The 24,628-nt window shown below is 36.2% G+C and overlaps 1 protein-coding gene across 1 annotated transcript in view; it reads left to right on the forward strand.

Moving 5' to 3' along the window:
* LOC107557205 (mediator of RNA polymerase II transcription subunit 27) overlaps positions 1-16,745 on the forward strand; it is a 61,299-nt gene extending 44,554 nt beyond the window's left edge. The window contains exons 5-8 of the mRNA XM_016240541.1: positions 4,926-5,033; positions 10,918-10,959; positions 13,299-13,376; positions 16,307-16,745. Coding sequence (XP_016096027.1) covers positions 4,926-5,033; positions 10,918-10,959; positions 13,299-13,376; positions 16,307-16,441 — 363 coding nt within the window. The 3' untranslated portion in view covers positions 16,442-16,745. The remainder of the gene's footprint in view (positions 1-4,925; positions 5,034-10,917; positions 10,960-13,298; positions 13,377-16,306) is intronic.
* Positions 16,746-24,628: the final 7,883 nt, after the last annotated feature.

Here is a 24,628-nt window from a genome sequence, read left to right on the forward strand (position 1 = left end):
GCGCGTGTGTGTGTGTGTGTGTGTGTGTGTGTGTGTGTGTGAACTTACCAGTTTTCCATGTACTAGATATCTGTACACTCTTGTTTGCTTGATGTGGTGGTGTTAAAGGGATATTTTACAAAAAAATATTTCACTTGCTCATGTTGTTCCAAACCTTTATGACTTCCTTTCTTTAGTCGAGCAATTTTTTTTTCTGTATTCCCAGTATATTACTCTTTCTGAGTGCTTGGTTTTTCTTTAGTTCTGAAACTTACAGAATAGGCCAAAGAAGTACCATAGTATCACCTCAATTATTTGCACTAATTCAGCATGCTAACTGTACATGTATATGTATTTATCTCAAGACATTTTCCCCTAAAACACTCTGAAGTGTAGAATAAAGTATCTTGCTTAGAAACAATAAATGAATATGTAGTAGAAAATGAAATGCCATAGTATACTTCATAGTATTACCATACCATCATAATATGATGTTGACTTGCCACAGTACTGTGTGTTTTAAACAGTGTTGTAATTGTAACTAAAACTATTAAAAATCATTTTTGTTCATTGAAATAAAGCTGACTTAATGAAAAATATTAATATTTGATGAATAACTTAAAACTTGGCAACAAACTGAAATAAAATCAAAGCTAAATAGAAATATTAATAAAAACTGACTAATAAAAAATAATTAAAAAGCACATGACAAAATTACTAAACTTAAACAAAAATGAAAACGAAAAATATGAAATTAATAAAAAAAAATCATTCAAAATGATAATACTATAATAGTACATAATATAATACTAAAATAACACTGGTTGTAAGAGAAATTAGGTTGGAACTTATTTACTTGGAGTTAGGGTTGTGACGGTGAGGACATTTTCTCACCGGTTAATCAACGTGGGACAACCACGTTGGGGTTGGGGGGGGAGGGGTGTTAGTTCGTTTGAGTTTCCCTCTTTTCTTCACTTTCAAATGGCTTGTAAAAGTGCCGTGCGCATTTTACTTTCACTTTCAAATTAGCGGCAATTGAATTGCCACAATTCAGCGTCAAGCAATTGTTCATTTGAGTTTTCCCTCTTTTCCTCTGATTTCTTGGCTTTCAAATAGCTTGAAAAAGCGCCGTGCGCATCTTACTTTCACTTTCAAATTAGCGGCAATTCGGTGTTGATTCAGTTCAAGCAACAACAACGTAAAACTCATAGAACTTTTATTAACAAAACGAATAAAAATACACCATATGTGCCTAATAAAATAACAAATTACTTAGGCTACACAAAGTTTAAATAGTTATATAAAACTGAAAATCAGCAAACACTGGGGAACCAAATAAATAAGAAACACAGAACGTTTATTAGCAAAATGAATAAGAAAGCTTGGAGGCACGGCATATACACCTTGACGTAAAATAAAATAAATAAAATACACAACGTTTAAATAAAGTAATCAGCAAACAATGTGGAACCAAATAAATAAGAAACGAATGTTTAAAAAAACTTTGTCAATAGGCTTTTCAAAATCTAAAATATTGCCAAACAGGCGCCTTTGCATTTCCTTTCTAAACAGTCTTCTGCCATCGTCTTGTCTTTCTTACCTTACTCTTGTCAGTCAGCTCGACTCACTCTCCTCGCGTGAAAAATAAAATCTGACTCATGCTCTGTGGTGCACTGTCGTTTGTGCATAGTTCGGCACGCTGCAATGAGCGTTTAGTTTTTAAAAGTGTTTGTCCTCTAACTGAACTAGGCTAAATGATTTTTGTTTCTATAAAAAAATCTAAACGACGGTGGGGGCGGTGCCACGGTAGGCAAATGACGTAACCGGTGTTGCGGCTTAACACCGAAACCGAAAACTGTCTATCGCAGCAAGCCTACTTGGAGTGCTTTTTATCTATTTGGAGACCAAATTTACATGCAGTAATGAAGTCTAAGAAAGTGTATCTCCATTTCTCATAATGAGACCCAATCTCTTCCGTAAAAGTTTTCCAATTACCAGGTGTGGGAGTCTATGGCAGTGGCATCTCCTTCAACGGAAATGGTTTGTGTTTGCAATCAGCTCTTTCAGACAAACAACAAATAATTTCCTATTCATATATTTATTTATGTGTATGCATAGAACCTCACTGGACTCTTTGGCTGGACTTCAGTGACATGTTTGCTTTTCTTCTTTGACTGCCAGGCAATCCATCCATTGTAATGCTTCTGAAATCTCATTTTAATTCATTTCTTTCTTGCTTTCTTTGTAGCGAGACTTCACGATAGTACATTCAGCTCTGCCAAACTAAAATCCCTTTATATAATAGCTGTCCCCTCCATATTGCATTATTGGTTTGGCATTTATAAAAACTGAGTTCAGAGGAAGCTGAAAACTCTCCTCTGAATCTCAAATGAACTGATATTTCATTTCTTCTGATTCTTAGTTTCTTTTTATGTCAAACTTTGTCACTCTGGTGTTATTTTAGCTGACCTTTGTCACGCTGGTCGCCGTTGTCCGTCTTTTTTCAGACCACCTGAGCGTGTTCCCCTTCACAGTCAGTGGTGGGGTCAAATCTAGTGGCTTCTGAAAACCTCAGAGGGACTACAAAAAGAACCGTCACCACCCTGCCAGCATTCAGACCTGGCCCAGGCTTACCCAGCATCCTTCACTGTGCCTGATACATAAATTATTCAGCAAGTGGGGCTCAGGCGAAACACATTGCTGTTTTGTTCGTGGGACGGTGTTGATGTTTGAACAGCTTTGGCAAATATCGAGGGGCTGGTTTAGAGATCCTCACCCCTCTTTCTGTCCATGTTGTACCATATCTGTCGTGTATGTAGCGTGAAACCTAAGTGAATGTGAGGATTTAAGAAAATTGGACTGGGATTTCCTCCTTTGCCTCAGATTAAACCCATTTTAAGCCAAAAGACTCAAGCGAAACCCCTCCTGACAGCAGATGGTTTTAGGCTGAAGTGTGAACTTTCTTTGGCATGAAGGAAAAAATTTATTCTCGGAAGAGATGAGTTTTGCGCTGTATTTTTTAATCATTGAGAAAAAATTGGTCAAACCAGCTGTTTTTGATTCGCAATTCAACTGTAAAATAAAGATATTTTGGTTGAATAAATATTAATTACGGGCCCTTTTGTGTCCCAAAAGTGATTTTTTTTTATTCAAATAAGCAAATAAACTTTTTACATTTTGTTTTTAAAGGTCATATTAAAACTTTTTACCATGACTATCATTTATTTTTGCTAATTTTGTGCATTTTATGCATATTTTCAGTCTTAACATTTTTAAATCATCATCAAAATGTTACTGCATATTTATCAATAAAGTATGAAATAAAGTATTTCAATATTTATTGTTAAATGTAATTTAAATATTTGACAAACATTTTTTAAATCATATATATATATATATATATATATATATATAATAATTTTTATTTTTGAAATATTCTTATTTTTAATCACATTTTTTAAAATAAATTAAAAAAATATATATTTTTAAATTGGTAAATTACAGACAAGCTGTAATTTTGTCAAACAATCCAAAAATGTGAAAATATTATTTAATTGTGTGTATTAATTTACATAAAATCTAGCTATACATTTTCCTTAGCAAGAGAAATGAGGTGGCAATTTTATTTAAAATGTCATTTCCACCACAGAATATTATCAGACATAACACAACAAAATTAATAATTTAAGATGGCCCAGGCTTACCGAGCATCCTTCACTGTGCCTGATACATAAATTATTCAGCAAGTGGGGCTCAGGCGAAACGCATTGCTGTTTTGTTCGTGGGACGGTGTTGATGTTTGAACAGCTTTGGCAAATATCGAGGGGCTGGTTTAGAGATCCTCACCCCTCTTTCTGTCCATGTTGTACCATATCTGTCGTGTATGTAGCGTGAAACCTAAGTGAATGTGAGGATTTAAGAAAATTGGACTGGGATTTCCTCCTTTGCCTCAGATTAAACCCATCTTAAGCCAAAAGACTCAAGCGAAACCCCTCCTGACAGCAGATGGTTTTAGGCTGAAGTGTGAACTTTCTTTGGCATGAAGGAAAAAATTTATTCTCGGAAGAGATGAGTTTTGCGCTGTATTTTTTAATCATTGAGAAAAAATTGGTCAAACCAGCTGTTTTTGATTCGCAATTCAACTGTAAAATAAAGATATTTTGGTTGAATAAATATTAATTACGGGCCCTTTTGTGTCCCAAAAGTGATTTTTTTTTATTCAAATAAGCAAATAAACTTTTTACATTTTGTTTTTAAAGGTCATATTAAAACTTTTTACCATGACTATCATTTATTTTTGCTAATTTTGTGCATTTTATGCATATTTTCAGTCTTAAAATTTTTAAATCATCATCAAAATGTTACTGCATATTTATCAATAAAGTATGAAATAAAGTATTTCAATATTTATTGTTAAATGTAATTTAAATATTTGACAAACATTTTTTAAATCATATATATATATATATATATATATATATATAATAATTTTTATTTTTGTGATATTCTTATTTTTAATCACATTTTTTTAAATAAATTTTTTTAAAATTATTTTTAAATTGGTAAATTACAGACAAGCTGTAATTTTGTCAAACAATCCAAAAATGTGAAAATATTATTTAATTGTGTATATTAATTTACATAAAATCTAGCTATAAATTTTCCTTAGCAAGAGAAATGAGGTGGCAATTTTATTTAAAATGTAATTTCCACCACAGAATATTATCAGACATAACACAACAAAATTAATAATTTAAGAAAAATGCTTCTGAAAAATGGTTTAGAAGAAAGTCACAAAAAAATTTATTTTAAGGAAGGCTTCTTTCTTTCTTTTTTGGTATTTTTGTGAACGCAAGAGGGCAAAAAGTGGCCATAGTTGAAGAAATGCTCAAATTCCATCTGTCTCATCCACTCAACCTATCTTCTGTTGTCTTTTTTCTTTCCAGGTCACCCTGGGGAAGGTTTTGAAAGCCATTGTGGTCATGAGGAGCCTTTTCATTGACCGCACGATTGTCAGAGGTTATCATGAGAATGTATACTCGGAGGACGGAAAGGTAAAACATTTCATTTCATTACATGTTCAAGTCTAGTTTATTTCTTTCAAGTTGAACCTTAAAATTTAGCTTGAGTACTTCTGGCTTAGGTAAGGATGTGACATCCCTGGATTTGTAGCTACTGATAAAAGTCTCAGCACAGCTATTCAATAATTCACATGATGTGTTCGGCTCTCTCTTGAACATGAAGAGCATGTACGTATGCGATACTCTCTATCCTCACGTCCCCCGTGTCAGGTTGAGCAGCGTCCTCTCATTCATTCTGAAATGATCTGTACGGCTCTGCGAAAGCCGCACCGTTTGAACACTCTTTGGTGACACTAATATGAGGTGGCCATCAAAGCTGCGGAGATCCTTGATCACAGTTAATTATGGCAGCAATTGTGAATCTTCTGAACTGCTTGCCAGACCGGTGCTTTGTGCTGTGTGCCGCTGGGCCTCTGCGTCCAAGCGTGTGTGGTGAGCAATTGCATATTAACCTCCACAGTTTCATGATATCAGTGTACCAGGATATCTGTACCACTCTCATTATGGCGGTAAAAACACATTAGTTCTTTGCTGAATGAAGATGAGGGATATGTTTGGAATGAAGTACTTGCATACTGTGAACTGTATGCTTTCCAGTTCACACTGTATTGTGACTATTTTTGTAAAAATACAAGTTTTTCAATAACATTTTAAACAGAGGAGTAGTGGGCCAAATTGTTGTTGATAAACGTTTTATTTGACGGATTATGGTAAAAAAAATAAAATAATAATAATAATTATAACAATTGAAAATAAAAATTAATGATATATAAAAAATAATGAATACAAATTAAATTATTTTCTGATAAAGTTTTGTCAGTAATGATTAAGTAGTGATTAAAAAAAAGATCAAAGCTGATATTTTATACTAATGATACATATTACTGGTATTAATGGAGAGTTTTGCATTTGGAATACAGTATTCGCACAGGTGTTCTCTGTTGTATAGGCTATTCCAATATAGCTAGCCATAAATACAATATTAAACACATTAAAACTTTTTTTAATAAAACTTTTTATTAAAATAATTTTTTTTTATTTTCAATGGTTAAAGTGTTTAATGTCTATCTAAGCAATATTAGGATCAATAAGTAAAATGTCATGTCTAACTGATGGCTAGAGATTTATATTCAACTATTAACTTTTGTCTGCTATAAATACACAGTACAGAGGACAGAAACAAGATTGAGTTTAAATATATGCTCATCTTTAAGGAAGCTCAACCTTTCAAAAACAAGTTAATAGTAATTCATTAATAAAGATAGTGTGGTTGAATAAATATTTTTACGGGCACATTTGGGTTAATTGTTTATTGAAAAACAAATCAACTTTTTATTTTTGTTTATGAAGGTCATATTAAAACTTTTTACCATGCATTTAGGATTTATTTTTGCAACTATGTATTTTACGTCTTGAAATATGTATATTCATCTTAAAAATATTATTGCACTTTTGGTGTTTTTTTTTCAAGATATATTAAGATCAATAAGTAAAATATTACATCTAATTTGTGGCTAAATCCCATAAAGGATGTATATTCAGTGGTGTAATCAATGTAACTAAGTATAATACTTTGTTACAGTACTTAAGTATTTTTTGGGAGAATCTGTACTTTACTTGAGTTTTAATATTTCTGTCAACTTTCACTTTAGACTGCCCATAAGATTCAAGATAAGAGGCAAAATATCTCTGTATGTCTTTTATATTTATATTATAGTTACTCTATATCACACTATGAGTGCTGTTTTTCTCCAGATATCAGCATGAAAACAAATGTAATATTGAATTTATACAAGTTTAATAAAGTTAGTATTAAGTTGCTTACATTTTAGATGCCTGTTTTTGCTGTATTTCACCAATGAAAATAGTTCCAGCTGAGCGACACGCGTTATTAAATTAATCGTTTTTTTGAATGAATGATTCAGTGACTCACTCATGAAAACAGTCAAATGTTTCATTCCTGAATGAATCAACCTTTTTGAATGAATCGATATAATCTCAATGACTCGCTCATTAGCAGTGACTTGCTGCCACCTACTGGCGGCTTTAATTTCACATTTCAAATAACTTTCATGTTTTAAATCTTTTCAAATATCAATAATCAATGTTTTATTTTTTAAATCAAACATTATTTATGCATTTGTAACTGCTGGTTAAATGCATCCATGTCTGAGCTGCATTAAACTGTAAATAATTCTAAATGCCACTTCAGATGCAGATTCCATATTTGCGAGAAATGTTTTCTTATGTTTGAAAATGAAAGAGTCTTCGTACCAGATGAAGTATGCTAACCCAAAGATACAAAATGGAAGAAAGAGTTAAAGGGGTCATATGATGCTGCTAAAAAGAAAATTATTTGGTGTATTTGGTGTAATAAAATGTGTTTATGCAGTTTAAGGTTCAAAAAACACATTATTTTCCACATACTGTACATTATTTTTTCTCCTCTATGCCCCGCCTTTCTGAATTTTTACAAAGCTCATCGTTCTGAAAAAGCGAGGTGTGCTCTGATTGGCCAGCTCCAGTGCGTTGTGATTGGCCGAATTCCTCAAGCGTGTGACGGAAATGTTACGTCCCTTACCATATTGTGATGCCTGCGGCAACCACACGTGACGACCCTGGGCTGGACTCCGCTTCATCCACGGTGAAAGCCGATCCGGTGATCACAGCGCAAAGTTGAAGTATTTCCTCAGCAACCAGCACATATCAGCTCCAGACATGACGAAGCAGATATCGTCCTCTTTTGGAAGACCAAAGTAGTTTCGCTTTCACAACGAAGCACACAGCGCTTCCACAGCATGGCGGCGGCGGCAACAATACTACAGCGAGAATAAAAGTTACGCCTTCTTTTTCGTTGCGTGAACATTTGGGCGGTGTTATGCAAATCTTCCCAGATAGTGAGGTAGATATGTGGGGGCGTGTTAGAATGAGCCGTTTTAGGTAGGTGTGGCTGACTCTTAACTTTTATAAAGAATATCTCTTTGGATTTGAGACTTTAGTCTTTGCAACTTTACAGATCTTCTTTATGCACCAAGAGCTTGTAACACTCCAAAGAGAAAGGAAAAATTGAAATCGCATCATATGACCCCTTTAAAATGAACACAATATTGCTTCTCATACTATAGAAAAAAAAAAAATCATATTTATTTGCTCCCTTCTACACGAATGACTGCACCTCTAAAGACCCCTTTGTCAAGCTCCTGAAGTTCGCAGACGACACTGCAGTCATCGGCCTCATCAAGGATGGAGACAAGTCTGCCAGAGGACACAAACAGCCAGCAACACATATTGAAAAGTTCTGCCCGAACTTTGCATTCTTTTCAGTTCCATCGCAGTATTAAATTGGATACAGTATATGTTTTTATTTTATTTTACAGTTATCTGAAACGCTGCAGAAAATTCCTGCCCTTGAATCAACCTCAGAGGTCTTTTTAGGACTGTGCGAGGTGTCGATTCAGGGCAGAATATCGACAGCCCTCTCTCTGGTCCTTACAATTCTAATGATGCCGCATAGTTTACCAAAACCACATGCAAGAGGCCCAACAGAGCCCGCCTGAACCTCCAAGCACTCACAAAAAAAAGAGAGGAAGGGGTAGGAGAAGGGAAACTATGCTATCAAAGTAGGGCTTCAAAGACTATCTCAGACATCTCTTGGGTAATTTGCGATCTAGCATTCTTTTACTTCAAAGGGCAACAGTGTGTGGAGGTGGGTTAGAGGACAGAGGGGAGATGGAGTCTGATTTCTCTGATAAATGCTGACACCGGGCCTGTTTGATATTAGAATCAGAGAACAATTTGATTTGTTGTCGTCTTTGAAAACTCTTCTGATGACCTTCGCTCAACGGGTTGATTAGCGATGGGATTTTTCACCCCCTAACAACAGTCCTGACATCAGACACAGGGCTTGTTTGAACTGACCTTTAAACTGTCAAATGAAGTGTAGAAGTCCTGCAAATATTTCTGTACTCTTTATGTGTGCCTCTGCCTTTATTTCATTATTTCCTAGGTCTTGGTGAGTTTGTTTTTCCCACCTTCAGGGGTGTTCATTTGGTGCGCTGGTTTAAAAGTCTTGAGCTCTGTAGTGTTTCACGACTAGCAAGTCTTATAACCATGCTAGGGATCACGAGATATGTTGAAGTGTAGGGATGGACTTTTCTTTCATTTAATCAAGCTTTGTTTGTTTTTTGCCCAATTTGGCTTTTATTTTTATATTACTTGATGTAATATTACACTCTCAAAATGCTGGGTTAAATACAACCCAGTTCTGGGTTAAATAGGGACAAACCCCACAATTGGGTTGTTTTGACCCAGCGGTTGGGTTACTACCCAGAAGGTTGGGTTACACATTTAACCCAACCGCTGGGTCAAAACAGCCCAATTGCTGGGTTTGTCCCTATTTTACCCAGCACTGTGTTGTATTTAACCCATTTTTAGAGTGTATGGTTTTGAGGTTTTTGCTTTCCTAGACTTTTGTTAGTTTGACTTCTGGACACCCTGGAGTCATTAATTGTAGATTAGGTTTAATATTCTAAATTTAATATTTGAATTCTAAATTCTAGACAATAAATGGGATATCCTCTGAGATTTTTGGACTCTTTTACAATGTCCCATCTAAGGTGTAATGGGGTAATAATAGAATATACAGGTGCATCTCAATAAATTAGAATGTCGTGGAAAAGTTCATTTATTTCAGTAATTCACCTCAAATTGTGAAACTCGTGTATTAAATAAATTCAATGCACACAGACTGAAGTAGTTTAAGTCTTTGGTTCTTTTAATTGTGATAATTTTGGCTCACATTTAACAAAAACCCACCAATTCACTATCTCAACAAATTAGAATACTTCATAAGACCAATAAAAAAAATTTTTTAGTGAATTGTTGGCCTTCTAGAAAGTATGTTCATTTACTGTACATGTACTCGATACTTGGGGCTCCTTTTGCTTTAATTGCTGCCTCAATTCGGCGTGGCATGTGTAGGAAAAAACTGGAGTAACGACCTTGGGTTGCAGAAAAATAAAATAAACGTACAGAAGCAAATGTAACCAAACAAAAGGCAGACCACCCCTACACTCCAACTTCTCACATGTGGCAATAATATGGAACATGTTTCACAGTGAGGTTTTTTTAAATTGATGAAAATACAAAGACATGTTCTTTAGTGAGAATCCATGGAGCCCAACGCATGCTAAAACACTTTTAAAACCACTCACTGACTGATCACACGATCCTTGTAAGCAAAATAACAGTTGATACAGTATGCATCAACGCAGCTCCTCAAAAACAAAAATTAATTAATTAATTCCAATTCATTATAGATTTAAGAAGTTTTAAAATGAGATGAGCTCTTTCTGGATGTTAAAAATTCTAACTGCTTATTTAGAATTAAACTGCAGAAATCAATCCGAAGACACTTACACAAACAGCCAGAAATCATCCTGAAGAATTCTGCCCAAAAAGCATGTTTTTTCTTAGTCTTTAATTGTTTATATGCATTTTATTTAATTTAAAAAAATATTCACTGTGGAAATGTGTGGCAAAACAAACATGCTTGTCACACAGAGTACCTCTACCATGGTACTTTTTATCGTGTTTTTTTTATCCTTTATGGAGCTAAACCACTTTTGAATGTGAAAAGTGGAGTGTAGGGAGTGCAGGAGCATCCAGATCTACACAGATGAAAGGCATTCACTTAGAGTTTAAATGGATTCTTGGAATGTAGCCGTAATAGTTTAAAAAGGGATGCGAGTTTAAGAAAATTTGGGTACCATGTTATTTTTAATCAATTTGTGACCAGGGAATAAGCATCTGCATTCATTGCGTAATGTTTACTTTTCTGTCTTTTTTTTTTTTTTAGCTTGACATCTGGTCAAAGTCCAACTATCAGGCATTTCAAAAGGTGAGTGAACCAGCAAACGCATCACAACAAACATCTGCTGTTTTTGTTTTGTGCCGAGAAGTTTTACGTAGCATAATTTCACAAAGCTAAAGTCAGACCATACTGTTTTTGCTTCAGATTTTGAAAATACATCTAATTGAATCACATTTAAATTAGAAACTGCTCATGTATGCAGCATCTTTGTTTGGATTGTGATTAAAATGCAATGGTTGCCTCTCATTTCAAATGGCTACAGATTTCGGCCTGTAATGGAGCAAAAAAAACATCTTGTTCACGTACTCATATTTTCATTCTATCTTATCTCTTGCATTAAAAAAAAAAAAATAAATATTAACAAATCAGAAGTATCAGAATCAGTCCATTTGCTTGTAAAAAAAAAACTGGCCATGAAAAATCAGGATTGGTGCATCTCTACTGACTTTTGACAGTGTGAGCACCGATGTGTTTCCCAACCTTCTATCCATTGGTCAATTTTAAGAGAAGTATTTTAGTAATTCCGTAACTTGTTAACTAATCATTTTGATTATTGTCAAAATTAGGCTATTAGTACTTTCTTACCAAGTCGATACTGAAATTTTAAAAACGTCACATTACTGGCCTTTCTGCAGCACTGGTAGTGCAAACCCCAGTTTAATCAACAGAGCATTTCTTTCTCATTACCCATATCATACGTTGGGAAATTTTGGAACATTAATTAAATGATCCTGTGGTTGTCTTTCAGATTGAGTTTGAGCCGTGTGATAAATAAATAAATGAATTCAAATCATGTGTTCGTGAAATCCTAATGAGATTTCTCAATGATGGGAGCATTTCTTGTCACCTCTCCACTGCCAATCCTTGCCTTTCATCCCTCAGACATCATTTGTCCCTGTGTTTTTTTTATTTTATTTCATTTCACTCCAAGCCACTTCGCCCTCATTTGACAGCCCCCTAAACATCTGGGCTCAAGTTGCCTTCTCTCCACCCTCCCAGAATCTCATTAGGCTGGAATTAGAGAGCAGTCCGCTCTGGGGCAGATGAAACTACGTAGTCTTGCTAATGCGGATGCACCTTTCAAAGAGAGAGAGAGGGGGAGAAAAACTTGCTTTCCTTTCAAAGGAGAGAGAACGTGCATGACGAGCTGCCTGGAACTTAAAGCGAGAGGTTGCGAGAACCCGCTCGCATTGTAACTGAGCTTCACGTATCTGCACGGGCTGATCAAAGCACAGACCTGTTTATTTCTTTATTTCTCTGGCTGCGAACACTAACTTGAACCCAGGCTGCCTCAAACTGGAGGGACGGGCCGCCTCTCATCTTCCCCTCCCAGCTGTCACTTCTGTATTCCCGTTTTCCATACTCGCTTAATTAATCGTTCTTTACTCTTGCCCGCTGTCCAATAGTTTTCCCACAGATGTTTTTTGTGTTTGTAAAAAAGCATCACTTTTGATTTTTATACTTCAATAGTAACCATTTGAGTGTCTTTTCCCATGGTGCATCAATATTGAGAGGTATTAACCAGACAGTTCCCCATAAGGACTTTGGTCAGCATTGGCAGTCTAATGAAACGATGACGGGAGATTGAAGTGGTTCGTTTTCAGTCCCTTTCTATAATTATGTTAGTGATGGAAGATGGGATTTTAGGGAAAGTAGTAAAGTTATGGTGTTCTTCAGCAAAGTTGGACTGAGGAGTTCATCTAAAAATGTAGGTGGATTGATCTGAAAATTGATTTTAATTAGGATTTCTTCAAATGTGTGCTCGTGTATGCAAAGAAATATAAATACATATATTTTGCTTAAAGAAAATAACGAATATTTTTGGATTTAGACAATTGTGCACATATAACAGGGTTTCCACGTGTCCTGGAAAACCTGGAAAATTGATGACTAACTTCCCAGTCCTGTAAAACACATGTAAAATGTACTGGGAAATCTTGTAGTTGGCTTGGAAAATTACTATTTGAAAAAATGTAATTGTGTTTTCCTTTAGCCAAGAAATACTGTAGCAGGCAGAGCAGCTCACTTGTTCACGATGCTCAAAATATTGGAAGAAAATCTAACCATAATCATATCCTACACTTTCAAAACAATGTTTTTTTTTTTTTAATTTAAATCCTATTAGAATGCTAATCAAGGTGGTTGACACCATAACAGTTATAGTTTAGTTCACATGACCATTTTCTACCACCAATTACAGACCATAAATGTCTTACTGGCTGTAAAATATATTTATGTCTTTATGGCAATTTTGTTAACTGGTTCCTCATATTTTGTTTTGGTTTTGTAAATGTGGGCAGTCATATTTTAATGTAGTCGCAGTACACATTCTGTTGTGTTTCTCAGTGATCTTTTTTTTTTCTCAGGTCACTGATCATGCAACCACAGCCCTTCTGCATTACCAGCTCCCCCAGATGCCTGATGTTGTAGTTCGCTCCTTCATGGTGGGTATAGTACATTGCTTTTAAAATTCTAATGGCATTGTGCATTATTACAATTACATGCAATTATTACTTTCTGCTTTTGGCTGTGTGGTGCTATTTAATGAGAGGTTTTCCACATTGTAAGAATGCATGCAAGACTATAGCTCAACTGGTAGAGGAAGGCAAAAACAACATCAAGGTCATGGGTTCGATTGCCAGGGAACATACATACTGAAAATCGATAGCTTGAGTGCACTGTGTAAATACTGTAACTTTGAATAAAAGTATCTTCCAAATGTATAAAATGGCATCACACTCCGCCCAGGAAAAAAAATTTTTGATTTTGTGTTTGAAATCTTTAATAACTTCACAAGTTAACCTTATCATGGCTTGTATATTTGTGTGGGATGTTAAGCATTGAGTCTGGTCTGTCTTTGAATAGTCTGCCGACCTCTGCTCTACGCTTTGAAAAGAGAGGAGAGATTGATTACTTCTCCGTAAAATCAATGCGGAGCTATTCTGATCATGGCTGGAATCGTCGGCTTTCTCCCGTACACGGATTTAAACCCTACAGTTGATGCACTTCACTCCGAGGCCATCCCCAGGACAGCTTATTTAGAACCTAAAAAACCCATCACCAGTCTTCAGTCTCTCCAAATTAGAGCTTCAAGGTCCTTTTTGCTTCATAAAAATATTTTTAGGTAGATAGGTTAGATGGGTGGATGGACAGATAGACAGGAAGATAGGATGGATAAATGGATGGACGGATGGATGAATAGATAGACGAATAGACAGACAGGTAGATAGGATGTATAAATGGAGGTACGGACAGATAGATAGACAAACAGACAGATGGGTAGATAGACTGACAGGTAGATAGGATGGATAAATAAATGGATGGATGAATAGATAGATAGACGGACAGACAGATGGGTAGATAGACTGACAGGTAGATAGGATGGATAAATAAATGGATGGATGAATAGATAGATAGACGGACAGACAGATGGGTAGATAGACTGACAGGTAGATAGGATGGATAAATAAATGGATGGATGAATAGATAGATAGACGGACAGACAGATGGGTAGATAGACTGACAGGTAGATAGGATGGATAAATAAATGGATGGATGAATAGATAGATAGACGGACAGACAGATGGGTAGATAGACTGACAGGTAGATAGGATGGATAAATAAATGGATGGATGAATAGATAGATAGACGGACAGACAGATGGGTAGATAGACTGACAGGTAGATAGGATGGATAAATAAATGGATGGATGAATAGATAGATAGACGGACAGACAGATGGGTAGATAGACTGACAGGTAGATAGGATGGATAAATAAATGGATGGATGAATAGATAGATAGACGGACAGACAGATGGGTAGATAGACTGACAGGTAGATAGGATGGATAAATAAATGGATGGATGAATAGATAGATAGACGGACAGACAGATGGGTAGATAGACTGATAGGTAGATAGGATGGATAAATAAAAGGATGGATGAGTAGATGGATAGATGGACAGACAGATGGGTATATAGGATGGATAAATGGATGGATGAGTAGATAGATAGATGGACAGACAGATGGGTAGATAGACTGACAGGTAGATAGGATGGATAAATAAATGGATGAATAGATAGATAGACGGACAGAGAAATGGGTAGATAGACAGACAGGTAGATAGGATGGATAAATAAATGGATGAATAGATAGATAGACGGACAGAGAAATGGGTAGATAGACAGACAGGTAGATAGGATGGATAAATGGATGGACGGACGGACAGATGGATAGATAGACAGACAGGTAAATAGGATGGATAAATGGACGGACGGACAGATAGATAGACGAACAGACAGATGGGTAGATAGGATTGATAAATAAAGGGATGGATGAGTAGATAGATAGACAGACAGACAGACAGACAGACAAATGGGTAGATAGACAGACAGGTAGATAGGATGGATAAATAAATGGATGAATAGATAGATAGACGGACAGACAAATGGGTAGATAGACAGACAGGTAGATAGGATGGATAAATGGATGGACGGACGGACGGACAGATGAATAGATAGACAGACAGGTAAATAGGATGGATAAATGATGGACTGATGGATGGATAAAAATATATAGACAAACAGACAGATGGGTAGAAAGACAGGTAAATAGGATGTATAAATGGACAGATAGATAGACGAACAGACAGATGGGTAGATAGACAGGTAGATAGGATGTATAAATGGACAGACGGACGGACAGATAGATTGGTAGATAGATAGACAGGATGGATAAATGGACAGACAGATGAGTAGATAGACAGATAGATAGAATGGACGGATAGATGGATGGACAGGATGAGAGGTAGACAGGATAGATAGATAGATAGATAGATAGATAGATAGATAGATAGATAGATAGATAGATAGATAGATAGATAGATGGATAGATGAAGTGTGTGTGCTAATTGGAGTATGAATAACAGGGAATCAGTGGAGGGTGGTTTGGGCCAGCAGATGAATTAGGAAAGACAATGCGTCCTGACAGGTGCAGGTAAACCCCGACTGTGCTGAGCGGCCCAGTGAAGACGGGTTAGAGAGGAAAGCAGACATACTCTTCCTGCTGTTAATCAATGTCGAGTTGTGACTGCTGCAAGAGCCCACAGACCCTCATGCTGCTCTCACACGTCCCATGCCAGTGCAGTGTGGCCAGCCAGCTCAGGGTGAGGGTGCGCAACAGTTTTACAGCATTTGGCCAGGAAAATATACTGTCTTGTACTTTGCTTCGTTTTTGGCCAAGATTCATTAATTCAAGTCACTTCAGACTTCACATGAGGAGTGCTGTTTAGTTTTTGGAGGTTTTAACCAGTCAGATCATGGATAAAAAGCACTTCTGTCAAATTGTAATATTTGTGTGTTGTTCTTTTGAGCAGACCTGGTTGAGGAGCTACATCAAGCTCTTCCAGACCCCGTGTCAACGCTGTGGCAAGTACCTGCAGGAGGGCCTTCCTCCAACATGGAGGGACTTCCGAACTCTGGAGGCCTTCCATGACACCTGCAGGCAGTGACGCTGTCCTGGAGCACACAGTATTCCATGGCTTGGCTTGTGGTCTGTGTTTCTGTTTTGGACAGTTTTGTATTCATCATGAAGACATTTTTCACCCTATTGATTTCCACAGAACATTATTCTCCAGATAGATATCACATAATGTTTTTATCACATTTGTAAGGCGAAAATGTTAAATGCTGATGGGTTTCAGATTGTAAGTAGCTAGAAGGTTATCTTCCACAAATAGGTCGTAATCTTTAATGTTGTAGGTGGAACCTGCTCTCTGATTGGATGAAAATTGTAAAAACAGTTTAAATAAACTGCCTTTGCTTTTCTCTTTCCACATCTTGTATCATGATTATATATTTTTTTTTTTCAAATAGGTTAGGGCAGCACTGTATTTGCTGGTCTGAAAAATTCTGCAAACGTCAACAGAAACTTTTCTTGCTTTTAAATATGCTTGTATAAACTTCAGGAACCAATGCAAAATGTACATAGTTCATGAAAAATATATCGCAAACTAGAGTACGTTCTTATAAGTGTATGACCCTGAAATCGCAGTTGCTTTTTCATTTCTTATCATGCAAGATTTAGCCAGAGTGATGAAGGCGCTCGGTGAGTGTTTGCATGGGAAGTTGGCTTTTGCACCAACACATTGTACATGCAAGTTTGAATTATTGAACATATTTTGTTTGAGCCATGATAAATTCACACTGGCCATCAGGACCTGAAAGAAAGTGACTTTGAAAGCCAACTTTTCAAGTGTTACATGTTTAATAACCAGAAACCTCAAGTCAATGTAGTTTCAACAATAGTGTACGTTACCGTTTTACTCATTTCATGTTTGTAATATGTTGCTATATACACGTTCGTTTCAGCTTGTGAGGCATGAATTTGATCTTTATGGAGCCATATAGATTCTCATTTGAACATCAACCATAGTTTAATCACATCAGCTGGAGCTACAGAGCTGACTGTGATCTTAATGTACTAATGCACTCTGAGAGCTTGATATGCCTTTTATCCTGAAAAGCCAGCCTATAGTAGAATCAAAACGAAACTGTCTGGCACTTCATAAAAATATATGAAAAATGCTTAAAAGAAAGAGAAAACTGTCATGATAATATATACACTTTATACTGTAAATATATAATATTAAATAATATTTTAATATTAAATATAATATAATGATAAACCCAGATAGATAGAATGAATGTGCATAGTGTTTATTGCACAATTCTTAAGAAGTATAACATTTTCAGACCCAAAAGCTGAAATAATCGACAAAAAAAAGTTTAAATGGAACATGCATGTTAAGTAGTTTGGTCTTAATTACTTGCAGAGCGTTAATGCATGAGGAATATCAGTACAGCACCGCTTTTATCAGAGCACTGCAATAATCTAAATCCTAAACCATATTTATTTAATTGTCTGAATTTTCAAACCTGTTGAAAATCCTAATGAGCAGGCTTATATTCACACTTTCACTTTATATTCTGAGCTTTTCCGAAGAACTCACGGAGCTGCTGCGCTTTTGCATGATCTGCTTTGATCAAGTGAAAATCATCATTGCCTTCAGGTCGCACTGCCGTGTGAGGCTTTGATTCGAGTTAGTCGGTGAAGTCTCGAATGCCTCCGCTGCCGTGCTGGAGTCACACCTTTTCTCTCTTTCCCTCTCCGACTCAAAGTGAGACTCGAGGGCTAATTCATACACCTACTCATCACTCCACAGTTAACATAGCATCTGTTCCTGAAAACAGTTGGTGTGCTTCAGTCTTTGTTACGTTCGCTTTGATCAAGTGAAAATCATCATTGCCTTCAGATCGCACTGCCGCGTGTGAGGCTTTGATTCGAGTTAGTCGGTGAAGTCTCGAATGCCTCCGCTGCCGTGCTGGAGTCACACCTTTTCTCTCTTTCCCTCTCCGACTCGAAGTGAGACTCGAGGGCTAATTCATACACCTACTCATCACTCCACAGTTAACATATCATCTGTTCCTGAAAACAGTTGGTGTGCTTCAGTCTTTGTTACGTTAGTAGATTTAATAAGCCTTCAAGCTTCATTCTTTGGAGCATTTTGTCTTTTGTAAATTCAAAGGTGAGAGAGGCTACAAAGGTTAAGGAAATGTTATTGCTCTCCATGTTCCAGTCGTCTAGAAAACAGTAAACGGTAGGCAACAGTTCTGGTTTCAAAAATACTGTGGTACTTTGATATATGCTATGGTATTACTATTAAAAGTCAACCAATATCTAGTGGTTCATTTATTGCCAGTTTAGCTTATTCCTAAATTTACTCAAAATTGCTTAAAAATGTGGGAAAGTGTTGGAACTATTATTATATTATTAATTATTTTACCATTATAGTTATTAGTAGTAATATAGAAATGGTATTATTAGTTTTAAAATATAATTATATTTGAATCTAATTATATATAAATATATAATTAATATATTTGAATATCTGATAACCGCATCGCAAGAAATCATCCAAAAAAATATTTCAAGGTAATAATTAAATTTAAAGGTTTAATATTAGATATAGTTTTGTTCACTTTTTTTGCATGATAAACTGTTTCGGTACTGTAATGGGCCTGCTAAATTATGAAATACTTATTTGTTTGTTTGTTTATAAAAAAGCCAATATAAGAAACTAAAACATTTTTAAAATGATGTATAGTACAAAGAGATTAGGCCTACAGCACAATGCTAATTTGCATTTTCCGTGGTCTTCCAGAAGGACAGGCCATTCCTTTGCCTTGCTTACTACAAGACAAAAATAGCGCCTCAGTTCTCAAAGCTTTGTTACACTGTCATCTATGTTACGGCACATTTTTCAGCCTGACCTCCTTGGGTGTTGAATCGTATGTTTGTGTACTGTGCCTGTATAATTGCGGCGTGTGTGTGAAGTTTCCCGCGGTGCCGGCCGTTCAGCCCTCCCCAGCCCGTGGCCTCATTAACTGCTCCTCGTCACCTCGTCCCACACACTCCCTCCTGAACGCCTAATTACCGCCCTCGACCCATGCTAATGATTGATTTCGAGACCAGGTGCCTTGCATACTCCCTGTCCTTGCCCCAGTGCAAATTTGCCAAGGCTGCAAAAGGGGGTTTACGCTCATTTTCAGCTGTACTGTTCAGATTTGAGGTATGATTGCTGTATTTATTTAATTGACACTGGATTTCCACAGTGAAAATGGTCTCAAAGTGGTTTAATATAGCTGGAGAAAGTGATCTGTTAGCATTGGCATTAATCGCAATGGCAGTTGTTGTTGAACTAGCACATTCGGCCAGTGAAATATCCATTATAGATGCTGCCATCTTTGCATCATAGTAGCTACTCGAGGTGTTTTCAAGACCTCATGGAAAGTTTGTTTGTCTAGTTGGGAAGTCATAATTACGTAATTATGTCAGTTGTGTTCTAATAAGTTTTTTTTTTTTGCTTAAAACTCAAAAATATTTTTTAACTGTACATCTACAAAGTGATATAAAAAGTATGTGCATTCTGTTTTTTTTTCTTTTTGATATTTTTATTCAGTTAATGAAGGTGCTGTGAATTGAATATGCTTAAAACTCAAAAATATTTTTTAACTGTACATCTACAAAGTGATATAAAAAGTATGTGCATTCTGTTTTTTTTTTCTTTTTGATATTTTTATTCAGTTAATGAAGGTGCTGTGAATTGAATATATTCTATTGTAGTTGTACAATAATATGATGTTTTGTACATGCAACAACAAAATAATTCATTTGAACAAATTTACCATTAATACAGACATATAACATTTTCTAATATATAATAAATATTAAAATGTTATTTGTTGTATTTATGTATTGCTTAACTTCATTTACAGTTTCATAATATTATTAATATCTAACTAAACCAATTATATTTTTCCTAATTATATATAATATTACACAAAAAATGCAATTCATTACTGTTTACAGTTAGGTGTATCAAAATAAGTTTGAAACATTATCCAAAACAAGATAAAACTGAAATGGCATGCCATTTCAACATTATTCCTGTATACAATTTTGGAGGCTCTTATTAGATCGATAAAGGTAAAATGTCATTGTGAACCAAAAACCTACTTTATGAAGAGCTTACGAGCAATCAAATTACAAAAACAGGGCCTTGCGTCCCCATTTAAGAATCAATTTGGTATTGAACGTTTTGAAGCATTCACACTGAAACCGAATTCACTCCTGTTTGTGTTCTTCATCAATGGCCTCATTTCTGGCTGCGCTTTAAAGAGCTTACGAGCAATCAAATTACAAAAACAGGGCCTTGCGTCCCCATTTAAGAATCAATTTGGTATTGAACGGTTTGAAGCATTCACACTGAAACCGAATTCACTCCTGTTTGTGTTCTTCATCAATGGCCTCATTTCTGGCTGCGCTTTGTGTGTGCGTTTAGTAATTCTTCCTGTTGATTCACACAAGTCTGGCGAAGTGGACGTCTCCAGTTAACAATACCATGCCGTCATCTGTTTTCATAGACTTAACAGGTGGTGCAGATGATCCGAATAGAATTGTCTTATGGTCATGTTTGCTCACCCAAGACAAACTGCCCATGAATTTCATTGACAGGCGTCTGTGCATCTCTGTGCTGATGAACACAGGGATGGCAGGAGGCGGGGAAGGTCTATGTTGGGAGGTTGTCCTGGGAGACAGATGGTGACTAGATCCTCTTGATGCCAAGAATGTTCTGGAAGATCTCCATGCTAACAGTCCCAGGCTTATGTAGGAGGTGCGTACATCGGCACCATGTTCATGCACAGGCCACATCCACGTTCCATCTGTTCCCTGCTCATCTTATCTGCATTGTGCTGAATCCCTCTGGGTTTATGGCACTTACCTGAAAACTGTAGCTGTTTACCAGTTTGTGAACGCTTGTTTTCCTGCACTAAATAGAGCTTTAGCCTTTGCTTCAGTTGTGAATCCAAAATCACAGACGTTACTGCTTGCATGGTCAAAGTAGCAATGCACAAATCTCAAGAGTATATCCATAGAATTGTCTTAAGGTCATGTTTGCTCACCCAAGACAAACTGCCCATGAATTTCATTGACAGGCGTCTGTGCATCTCTGTGCTGATGAACACAGGGGTGGCAGGAGGCGGGGAAGGTCTATGTTGGGAGGTTGTCCTGGGAGACAGATGGTGACTAGATCCTCTTGATGCCAAGAATGTTCTGGAAGATCTCCATGCTAACAGTCCCAGGCTTATGTAGGAGGTGCGTACATCGGCACCATGTTCATGCACAGGCCACATCCACGTTCCATCTGTTCCCTGCTCATCTTATCTGCATTGTGCTGAATCCCTCTGGGTTTATGGCACTTACCTGAAAACTGTAGCTGTTTACCAGTTTGTGAACGCTTGTTTTCCTGCACTAAATAGAGCTTTAGCCTTTGCTTCAGTTGTGAATCCAAAATCACAGACGTTACTGCTTGCATGGTCAAAGTAGCAATGCACAAATCTCAAGAGTATATCCACTGTTCTTAATGCATGTATCTCATTAAAAGCAATTAACAAGAACAGACACGCACAAGCATCTTTTTGCACGATTCTCTGGCACTTAATTGTCACTTTGTGCTGATGTGTCATTGATCTGGGAACTAAGATTCATGCTTCGCTCTGAGATGATGGAGCTCACCCTCCTGGCATGTTGAATCGCCACCCACTAGAACTGGTAGCAAGACCTACTATGCATCAGATGCTCGAAAACTCTAGCACTTATACAGACAGAATTTTTAACAGCTTATCGCAGATGGCGAGAACTTTCTCATGCACGAAAGTTGAACATACAAGTCGCAGAGACCTGACGCAAAGCAGTGCCAGCATTACTCATGGTTTTAGTTAAATGTTATATGTGGGGGGGGGGGAATGGATGTTTGACTTGACACTGCTTTGCGTAAATGCATGCAGCAACTGTCACATAGACTAATGAGGATAGAGCTGACCCCTTAAAAGCTCTATTTGGATAGGACTAGGGGATGGTTTTCTGAATAACCTTTAGTTACAGTTCTTATCTCCCCCACAACGTCTGTGATTTTATGTATTGATTCAAACAGGACTAATATCATGTTAATTACAGAGGTGGAAGTGTGTGTTTTCTACATCATTCATGGAACTTTTTTTCTGAAACATTTTAGCTGGATGTTCATCTAACTTTTTTTTAAAATGGTAGCTACTACTTGTTTCAGAACGTTCAGAGATGTTCCGACGTAAACTGGAATGTTCACTCAACCTTCATATAACCAAGAAAGAAATGTTTATAAAACATTTAAAACCTGGATTTGTTGGCTGGGATTAAAATGGCCAGTCTTAAAAGTTTCATATAGTTAAATTATTATATTACTTTTTTGTCAGATGCCGTCCATATTGAAAAGTGCAGCATGCAGAAGATTAGTGCGCAAAGGGTTGGCTGGGTCAAAAATGTGGAAAACCATTGGGATCAGCAATCACAGAATGTTTTACAGATGTTGTGTGAGAAAAATACAGACTTGACAGATTGGGACAGAAAAACTAGTCTTGTCAGAATATGTTGATTTTTGTTGATACAACTCTGATGAAAGGATGGCTCATAAATGTGTCCTCACAAATGTTGTTGAAACTGTCATTTCATACACAAACATTCATAGTGTGTATATATATATATACAGTGGGTACGGAAAGTATTCAGACCCCCTTAAATTGTTCACTCTTTGTTATATTGCAGCCATTTGCTAAAATCATTTCAGTTATTTTTTTTTCCTCATTAATGTACACACAGCACCCCATATTGACAGAAAAACACAGAATTGTTGACATTTTTGCAGATTTATTAAAAAAGAAAAACTGAAATATCACATGGTCCTAAGTATTCAGACCCTTTGCTCAGTATTTAGTAGAAGCACCCTTTTGATCTAATACAGCCATGAGTCTTTTTGGGAAAGACGCATATATATATATATACACACACAGTACTAGCCAATAAAACCTTTGCTTATTTTTGCTTTTTTTTTTCAGCTTTTATTGAATGGCACGGGCAAGAAGAGATTGTAAATGGTCTGCAAATGAGTCAGATCATTTACATTATCTTTTATATTATCTGTACTTATGGTAGCAGCATTAGCAAAAAGCATAAAAAATATAGATTTGATAATGAACCATTTTGTTCCTAAAAAATAATAATTAAAAAAAGGGCCGAGCACTAAAAATTGTTGGCTCTCGGTTGACATCTGTGATTGAAACATAAAAGTTCAAGTTACCTGTAAAGGAACCTTTTATTTCTTCTGCGTGAATGAATCTGATGTTTTGAAACAAATCTGAATATCTAGGCCAAGAGTACAATTTTTCAAGTACTTCCTAGTAATTAATAGAAAATGACATGAGAAATAGTCCATAGAGTGGATTCTATTTAAAGGTGAGATCTGAATTTGACTTTTGTGGCTTTTTGCTCTGAGGCCATCAATATGCTAGTGTTCTCTAAAAAAAATAGATTTTCAACTGATATAAAATTAGTAGGGCTGGGTAAAAAATATCGATATCTCGATATTAATCGATTCTCATTTTTACGGAACGATATCGATTCTTAAATCCCAAGAATCGATTATTCTAGGCTGTTTTCAGTTAATGGATGGAACATTGAAGGGCACTTCCCATCCAATATATCGCAATAAGCATTGTGCTTTGGTACTTTTAATATGAAACAAACTCTCAGATTTCAAATTCTGTCCATTGTATTGCAGTATTTAAACAATAAATGCCGTTTTGGCGCTGTTTAATGTGAAGTGACAGATCGCTGAAGAGCCTCAGTTCAACAGACGCAGCAGCGCGAGGCGCACGTGACCTGATCATCTCCTCCGCTTTAATACCAGTTTCAGCACAAAATAAACATGACTAAACATCCGAAGGTAAGTTAAAAGAAAGATTACAACCTTACGATCTGTATCCTGTCTCATTTACCTCAGAAAAATATTCGGTGACCATAAACTCATTAGTCAACCGGAAAAATAAACTGGTGAGAGGGGTATTTTTCTAAATATATGCACCATGTAACATATTCATTATAAATTTTACTGTTCTTCTATGTTTAATTTCTGTTTGAATAAATCCATCAAGTTTTTATGACAGCCACCGTTATGTTTATATTAAAAAAAACGAATTGAAGTAGAAATATTATTATGTAATTGTAACCTCATTAAAGTGTAATTTTAACAAATCAGTCAATT

Source organism: Sinocyclocheilus grahami, unplaced genomic scaffold, assembly GCF_001515645.1.
Source record: "Sinocyclocheilus grahami isolate Dianchi unplaced genomic scaffold, SAMN03320097.WGS_v1.1 scaffold592.1, whole genome shotgun sequence".
NCBI lineage: Eukaryota > Metazoa > Chordata > Actinopteri > Cypriniformes > Cyprinidae > Sinocyclocheilus > Sinocyclocheilus grahami.